At 34.7% G+C, this 8,251-nt stretch overlaps 3 protein-coding genes across 4 annotated transcripts in view; 2 read left to right on the top strand and 1 right to left on the bottom strand.

Moving 5' to 3' along the window:
- The window catches only part of LOC107734362 (unconventional myosin-XIX-like), a 24,643-nt gene extending 21,238 nt beyond the window's left edge, over positions 1-3,405 (top strand). Inside the window, 2 exon segments of the mRNA XM_016546297.1 lie at positions 470-805; positions 1,912-3,405. Of these exon segments, the coding sequence (XP_016401783.1) occupies positions 470-805; positions 1,912-2,025 (450 nt within the window). The 3' untranslated portion in view covers positions 2,026-3,405.
- A 488-nt stretch (positions 3,406-3,893) lies between these two features.
- Positions 3,894-5,548, bottom strand: LOC107734361 (zinc finger HIT domain-containing protein 3-like). Its single transcript, XM_016546296.1, has 5 exons — positions 5,409-5,548; positions 5,252-5,289; positions 4,493-4,555; positions 4,286-4,369; positions 3,894-4,202 (listed from the first exon to the last, which is right to left on the bottom strand). Exons 1-5 carry the CDS (start codon positions 5,474-5,476, stop codon positions 4,009-4,011), a joined length of 447 nt encoding a protein of 148 aa, XP_016401782.1. The 5' UTR covers positions 5,477-5,548; the 3' UTR covers positions 3,894-4,008.
- Positions 5,549-5,615: 67 nt separating this feature from the next.
- Positions 5,616-8,251, top strand: part of c1qbp (complement component 1, q subcomponent binding protein) — an 8,225-nt gene continuing 5,589 nt past the window's right edge. Inside the window, exons 1-2 of one of the 2 annotated variants that reach the window (XM_016546294.1) lie at positions 5,616-5,861; positions 7,196-7,266. In XM_016546294.1, the coding sequence (XP_016401780.1) occupies positions 5,710-5,861; positions 7,196-7,266 (223 nt within the window). In that variant the 5' untranslated portion in view covers positions 5,616-5,709. Of the gene's footprint in view, positions 5,933-7,195; positions 7,267-8,251 lie in introns of both variants that reach the window. The other variant, XM_016546293.1, reaches the window with a different exon arrangement.

The raw sequence follows: 8,251 nt of genomic DNA on the forward strand, positions 1-8,251 counted from the left end.
TGTTTACAGTCTGGTACAAAAAGTGGTTTTGGTCTATATAGCTAATTTTGCCCTTCATGACAACTGTGAGGGGGGTGAATTTTTTTATAACTCATCCGTTTAAATTATATTAAGCCTTAAAGTTCCGCATAAATAAGGGCGTGGCCACTTGAGTGACAGGTGGATTGCCGCTGCTGTCACCACCGTCGAGCTAGGTGGGCGTGGTTTCAACAACCAGCTCCCGCCTCTTTGCCCATTTTCGATTATCCGGGAGTGACGCATTGCCAAGATGGCGACTGCCGGCTCCACCTACTTTAGGCTTCAAAAACGCTCTTCGGAAACCTACGGATGACGTCACGGACACTATGTCCATGTTTTTAATACAGTCTATGTTCTGAACGCAGTTTCATGCTGACTTTAAGTGTAGATTTAGCTTCAGTTATGTGTGTTTTGTGCCGTGTTCTTATCTTTCTGCATTCCTCCTCGATAGGTGTGGATGGATGCATTAGCTGAGGCAGAGCTGGATGATGCTGAGGATTTCATAGAGAATGAAGCATCATCCGTGTTGCCGAAGCTGGACCGTCTGCTGAAGGAGAGAGGCTCTGTGCAGCTCTCCAGCATCCAGGAGCCTGTGATGGTCAGAGGTTGGCCCATCGGTCTGGCCATGGCCTCTGCTCCCAGCATCACTGTCTCTCTGACAGCCACGGGTTTCCAGCGGATCATGTCTATGATGGCCTGTCTGAAGATCCCATTCAGAAACGGTGAATACAAAGTAAAGACCAACCAGTTTGACCAGGGTGTGGCGTCTATCAGAGCTCAGCCACGGGTAAGAGACGCTTCAAACATACGGGTTAACTGCGCTTTGTTTAGTTCTGTGTGACCTTGAATGATTCCAGGATGAATACAGCTTACACTCATGTCTATGACATGCTGTCAATTATTTTAGTATTATTTATATACTATTGTATTTATTAATATTTTGAATTGGGTTTTATTTTTCTATTTCAAGTTTTCATTTTAATTTGAGTTTTCAAGTTTAAATCATTTTGTTATGCGCTTTTAGTTCTTCAATTTAAACTTATTAATTTCAGTTAGTTGCCAAGGTAACATTTCTTAGTTTTAAGTTTGTTGTTCATCTAATATTTATATTTTATTTGAGCTTTATTACTTAAAATATTTTAAATAGATCTTTACTCTGAGGTAGATCAAGTTGTTACATTTTAATGTGGATTTTTTTTCTTGGTGAATAAGTGCAAGGGACATGTATTATGAAATTTTGTAAACAGTAATATTTATATACTATTGTATTTAATTTTATTTTTGGTAATTTTGTAATGCGCTTTTGTCATTTTTGTCATTTTCATTAGATTTTTTTATTTTATCTTTATTTTTTATCTTTATTACTTTATGAATAGTTTAAAAATATATATTAGTTTTAGTTGACAATAACACTTTGTAAATCAATTTTAGTCAGAGCTGTGTTATTTTAGTGTTGATATACTCTATAGTTTTTGTTAATATTTTGAATTAGATTTTTTTTTAATTTTAACTTTTATGTTTTCAGTTTAATTTTGGTTAAAGTTTTAGTCATTGTCTTTTATGTTTTTGTCATTTTTATTAGTTTTTAGTTTTTAAATATATCTGTAAATTTTTTATAAATTTTTATTTATTAATTTTAGTTTGTTTACTTTATTTTAGTACTTCAAGTTAAACATTTTATTTCAGCTAGTTTCCAAGGCAGTACAGTACAAAATAAAGATATAATAAAATACAAAATAAAAATAAAGTACAAAAAGTTTGTAATAATGTGTCAAATAAACATTAACAAAAAGGTTTTAGTTAACGATAATAACCCTGACACATTTTGATGTGAGATTATTGTATATTTTTAAATATTGCTTTAACTGCTATGTAACTCTATGTTTTTGACAGGGCTCCATTAAGGTGCATCTTCAGAGATCTCCGCTGCTGTACGCTGACATGCACCCAGTGCACAAGACAGACGTGGTGACCGGATTCAACCAGATCCTGCTGGAGAGGCCCTGAGATCTCATGCTGTTAAAAGCTTTCATGCAATCAGTGCACCTTTGAAATACACTACATTAAGTGATATTAAACATTTAGCTGCCTTATTGTTAGTGCAATTCAGTGTTTAGTTGTATTTACTTTCTCAGGTTTCAGCGTGAAGCACAAGTGCCTTTAATTCTGCTGTGCGTTCAATCAGTAAATACTGTAGAGTTTTTAAAAACTATTACTTTATACAACAAAGCTTCCATTTTATTCTAGCATGATCTGTCATGATTAAAATCGTGTTTCTTGCACAGCTTGAAAATGATATTTGTAGATAAGATTTTAGTTTTTGGTCTGAATTTATTCATAATATGCTGCTAAATATACCAAATCGTGTATTTCCAAAACCTTGCATTTGATTTCCATTAATATCAGTGTACAAATTGATAAAATATAACAGGCTTTAAAACATTGTGATGCTATAATGATATTAGTAAGTTATAATGATAATTGAGGGAGATACTGGAGAGTATAGTATTCATAAAGACTATATTAGTACAAGTTTTGTACACTTTTCTTGTCATCTTTTTTAAATTTTATTCATTGCACAATGTAAGACATGAAACACTACATGGTAAATACTGGGAAAAGCCATGGTTTCTGCATTGCTTACTTACCAAAGCAAACTGAATTAAAATACTGTTTGCATATGTATCTCTAGTTCTTCATTTTTTCAGAATACTTTTTGCTGTTTTAGACCGAAATGTATTTTTAAACACCAACTGCTCAAAAGCACAACACAACATTCCTCCGTAAATCAGGAGTTTTTGGTTATGAAACACTGAATTGCATGTGCAAACTGTATTTATGACCAAAAATAATCTATATCTCTGTATATTTATACTCTCAGGGCGTTAATCGGCAAAACGTGACTAGAAAACAGGTTTTCTAGTACAACACATAGTACTTCTTTAACAAACCAATCAGACTTCGATAATGCCAATAAAGATAATTTCAGACTTGTTCTGTTTTTGATTTCTTTTTACTCGATCTGTAGTCTGGAAAATTCATTATAAAATGCATGTAATTAATTACTGACTGCTGTATTGAGACACAAAAGCTCAGTAATGTTGAGAAAACATGAATATTCAACAACAATTTTTCAGAATACTAAATGCTACGAAGCTTGACAGCTATTTTATCGTACAGGTTTATTTGTCAGATAGAAGTCTAAATTCTCTAAAGTCTAAAAGCCTCCGCAAGGTCCATCAATGACAAAACATGTTTCTTAGTATATGTTGTTTAAACCTCTGAAGAACAAGTTGTGCAAATGCTGGAATTACGCCGCAGATAGTCTCTTAAAGGAATAGTTCACCCCAAAATGAAAAATGTACTCACCCTCAGGCCATCCAAGATGTAGATGAGTTTGTTTCTTTGTCAGAACAGATTTGGAGAAATGTAGCTTCCCAGCAATGGATCCTCTGCAGTGAATGGGTGCCGTCAGAATGAGAGTCCAAACAGCTGATAAAAACAAAACAATAATCCACAAGTAATCCACACCACTCCAGTCCATCAGTTAATGTCTTGAAAAGCCAAAGGCTGCATGTTTGTAAGAAACAAATGCATCATTAAGATGTTTTTAACTTCAAACCGTTGCTTCCGGCTAAAATATGAGTCCATAATCCATAATAACGCTGCCTTCAGTGAAAATGTTCATCTCCTGTTGTCTCTCACATCAAACTGTTTTGGACTTTTCGCTTGTAAACAGTGCTTGATCTGTGCAGATTTCACTCCTGATTCAGACCAGACCACTTTTTCACTGGACTCTCATTCTGACGGCACCCATTCACTGCAGAGCATCCATTGGTGAACAAGTGATGCAATGACAAATTTCTGAACATTTTGGGGTGAGCTATTCCTTTAAGACATTGTTGGCATTCAAAAGACCTTGGTTTAGTACAACATTTTACATGATTGCATTAACATTTGTGTGAAAACTTATGTGACAGTTCGATCCAATCAGAATTCATCATTGTCATGCTCTGCTTCTGTCGGTTCAATAATTTTTAAGCACTGATCAGCGAACTCCACGAACAGCGGCTCCTGCATGGCGTCTTTCGTGGCTTTGGCTTTATCTTCAGCCGAGTCCACGGACATCATTAACCGGCGGAGATGAGGATTCCTCAACAGACCCTTCAACGCCTCTGAATCAGCTGTGTGAATGAAAACCATCTGCAACTGATCTCATAAAAACAGCATTAAAGATCATGTGAACAGGGTGTTTATCATTTCATACCGAGCTGCTGAAGTTTCTGTAATGGCACTTTGTCAGTGTGACTGTCTTCATCAAGAACATCCTCGACAGTCCACGGCTGTGCAGCTGAAATCACACACATTTATTGAACTTTATAGAACTTTTTTGTTCAAAATCATCATCAAAAGCAGGCAGAAAAGTTCTCTTGATCGCCCATAAAGCATCTATTATTGATGATAATTTACTCACCGCTGCTCACTGCTGTTGAGCTGCTGGAGGCTGAATCTGATTCTTTAACTGGATGACATGAATCTATCAGAGGAAAGAGAAATAATGACTTCAAGAGTTTGGTTTGGACTGATTTTTGACTTTGTGCTCAGGGCAGTCTGGTAGTTTAAGGTACAAAATAACAAATAATAGTAACAATAACAACAATTGTATTACTACTACTACTAATAACAGTTATAATAATACAAATAATAATGATATTTATATTAGTAATAATAAAATAGAATTGAATGAATACCAATAATAATTAGTATAATACTATTTAATTAAATATAAATACAATAAACAAATAAATTAATATCAGTAAATAATAATAATAAAATATAATGTAATCAGTAAAAATAATTATAATTAAAAATAATAATAATACATACTATAAATAATTGTATTAAAACAAATTATATAAGTTAGTAATAATAGTAATATAATAAGAATAAGAATTATAAAGTTATACCAATAATAATTACATTAATACAATAATAATAATAATACATTAAATAATGCAACCAATAAAAATATTAAATTAATAATAATAACAATAATAATAATGATGATGATGCAACTTTTAAGTAGAAAACTTAATGGGTTTGATTCCCAGGAAATGCATGAACTGATTCAGTATAAATATTGAAAGCAATGTATGCCGCTTTGGATAAAAGCATAAATGTAAATGTAATCAAAATAACTGTCAATAGAATATTAGCTTTAGTAGAGACTTACCATCATCTTTGTGTCTTTTAAAGCAACTCACTGAACAACTAGAAGGGAAAGGAAGGTGCTATTTATTTGATCAGGATTTGTCCCAAAAGCAAAAGTGAGCTGATAAACCTATTTATGGTATAAACTGGCAGTTATCGAACATGAATGAATGACTTACTATCTGATTCTGCAGGCTGGACATCTGTATTTAGGAACATGTTCGCTACAAACTCCACAAAGCTGCATAACGGATCTAGAAGATCAACAAGCAAACAAACAGAATAAAACGATTTGTAATCAGCTTGAAGTTACTGAAGCCACGTGTTTATGTTGTTGACAGCGTGCAGGACTTTTATCTCATTTCCGCTTCCGAACGCTTCCGGTGTAGAGTGCTGAGGTCACGGTGTCCTTCCCCACGTGTGTCAGTCAGTGTGATCCGCGTTCAGCAGCTCTGAGCTCAACCGAACACGATCGCCGTCATGCTGAAGTCTGTGAGCCGCGCGGTTCAGCTCGCAGCCCGGCTGTCCATCAGCAGCTCCGCTCCCGCCGTCAGACCCGCGCCACCCCGCAGCAGAACCTTCAGCAGGTCCCTCTGGAGCCTCAGCAGCAGCGGAGCGGCGTCCGGCTCCAGGCCGAGGCTTCTCACAGCGACACGGGCTCTGCCCACACTGTCCTGCGGCTGCGGGAGTCTGCACACCGAGGGTAAACGCTGCTCCACACGCACACGAGCCAAAAACTACCACGGGAAACGTATATTTATGGTAAAGCTATGGACGCTAACTAATAAAAAGTACCATGGTAAAGTTGTTTTTATGGTAAAAGGTATGGACACTAACTAAAAAGTACCATGGTAAAGGCATATTTATGGTAAAGCTATGGACACTAACTAATAAAAAGTACCATGGTAAAGTTGTTTTTATGGTAAAAGGTATGGACACTAAAAAAGTACCATGGTAGTTGTTTTGTGGTAAAAGGTATAGGTACAAACTAAAAAGTACCATGGTAAAGGTATATTTATGGTAAAACTATGGACACTAACTAATAAAAAGTACCATGGTAAAGTTGTTTTTATGGTAAAAGGTATGGACACTAAAAAAGTACCATGGTAGTTGTTTTGTGGTAAAAGGTATAGGTACAAACTAAAAAGTACCATGGTAAAGGCATATTTATGGTAAAGCTATGGACACTAACTAATAAAAAGTACCATGGTAAAGTTGTTTTTATGGTAAAGGTATGGACACTAACTAAAAAGTACCATGGTAAAGTTGTTTTTATGGTAAAGGTATGGACACTAACTAAAAAGTACCATGGTAAAGTTGTTTTTATGGTAAAGGTATGGACACTAACTAAAAAGTACCATGGTAAAGGTATATTTATGGTAAACTATGGACGCTAACTAATAAAAAGTACCATGGTAAAGTTGTTTTTATGGTAAAAGGTATGGACACTAAAAAAGTACCATGGTAGTTGTTTTGTGGTAAAAGGTATGGACACTAACTAAAAAGTACCATGGTAAAGGTATATTTATGGTAAAGGTATGGACGCTAACTAATAAAAAGTACCATGGTAAAGTTGTTTGGTAAAAGGTATGGACACTAACTAAAAAGTACCATGGTAAAGTTGTTTTTATGGTAAAAGCAGGGCTGGGCGATATAGTTAAAAAAATTATCACGATATAATGTTTCATATCGTTCGGTATCGATAATTATTGACTTTTTTTTATAACCTTTCTTAAACAATGAGCAGTAGAAAAAGGGTTTAAATTTAACCACTGTATTTTTAATTTACCCAATTTACTAAAGATTTTAGTAAATTGAAGTAAAAAAGTTTTAACAGTCAAACACAAAATAAAATTGAAACAAATATCTCCTTATATTTTATATGCATATTAAAGGCAGGGTATGTGATTTTTCAAAAACACTTTAGAAAACTGATTCGGGCCGGCGGAGCGGCGTCCGGCTCTAGGCCGAGGCTGCTCACAGCGACACGGGCTCTGCCCACACTGTCCTGCGGCTGCGGGAGTCTGCACACCGAGGGTAAACGCTGCTCCACACGCACACGAGCCAAAAACTATCATGGGAAACGTATATTTATGGTAAAGCTTTGGACGCTAACTAATAAAAAGTACCATGGTAAAGTTGTTTTTATGGTAAAAGGTATGGACACTAAAAAAGTACCATGGTAGTTGTTTTGTGGTAAAAGGTATAGGTACAAACTAAAAAGTACCATGGTAAAGTTGTTTGGTAAAAGGTATGGACAACTAACTAAAAAGTACCATGGTAGTTGTTTTTATGGTAAAAGGTATAGGTACAAACTAAAAATGTCCATGGTAATTATATATATATGGTAAACCTATGGACGATAACTAATAAAAAGTACCATGGTAAAGTTGTTTTTATGGTAAAGGTATGAACACTAACTAAAAAGTACCATGGTAGTTGTTTTGTGGTAAAAGGTATAGGTACAAACTAAAAAGTACCATGGTAAAGGTATATTTATGGTAAACTATGGACGCTAACTAATAAAAAGTACCATGGTAAAGTTGTTTGGTAAAAGGTATGGACACTAACTAATAAAAAGTACCATGGTAAAGTTGTTTTTATGGTAAAAGGTATGGACACTAAAAAAGTACCATGGTAGTTGTTTTGTGGTAAAAGGTATAGGTACAAACTAAAAAGTACCATGGTAAAGATGGTAAAGGGGTAAAGCTATGGACACTAACTAATAAAAAGTACCATGGTAAAGTTGTTTTTATGGTAAATATGGTAAAGCTAACTAAAAAGTACCATGGTAAAGGTATATTTATGGTAAAACTATGGACACTAACTAATAAAAAGTACCATGGTAAAGTTGTTTTTATGGTAAAGGTATGGACACTAACTAAAAAGTACCATGGTAAAGGTATATTTATGGTAAAACTATGGACACTAACTAATAAAAAGTACCATGGTAAAGTTGTTTGGTAAAAGGTATGGACACTAACTAAAAAGTACCATGGTAAAGTTGTTTTTATGGTAAAAG

Source organism: Sinocyclocheilus rhinocerous, unplaced genomic scaffold (genome assembly GCF_001515625.1).
Source record: "Sinocyclocheilus rhinocerous isolate Xijiao unplaced genomic scaffold, SAMN03320098_v1.1 scaffold370, whole genome shotgun sequence".
Lineage (NCBI taxonomy): Eukaryota > Metazoa > Chordata > Actinopteri > Cypriniformes > Cyprinidae > Sinocyclocheilus > Sinocyclocheilus rhinocerous.

What these genes read in the sequence shown, in the direction of transcription:
- LOC107734361 (XM_016546296.1), bottom strand. Translation starts at nt 5,476, where the DNA reads ATGCAGCTTTGTGGAGTTTGTAGCGAACATGTTCCTAAATACAGATGT. An exon ending in CCAGCCTGCAGAATCAGATA is followed by an intron (nt 5,290 to 5,408) that starts GTAAGTCATTCA and finishes TTTCCCTTCTAG; the next exon opens with TTGTTCAGTGAGTTGCTTTA. An exon ending in TAAAAGACACAAAGATGATG is followed by an intron (nt 4,556 to 5,251) that starts GTAAGTCTCTAC and finishes TTCCTCTGATAG; the next exon opens with ATTCATGTCATCCAGTTAAA.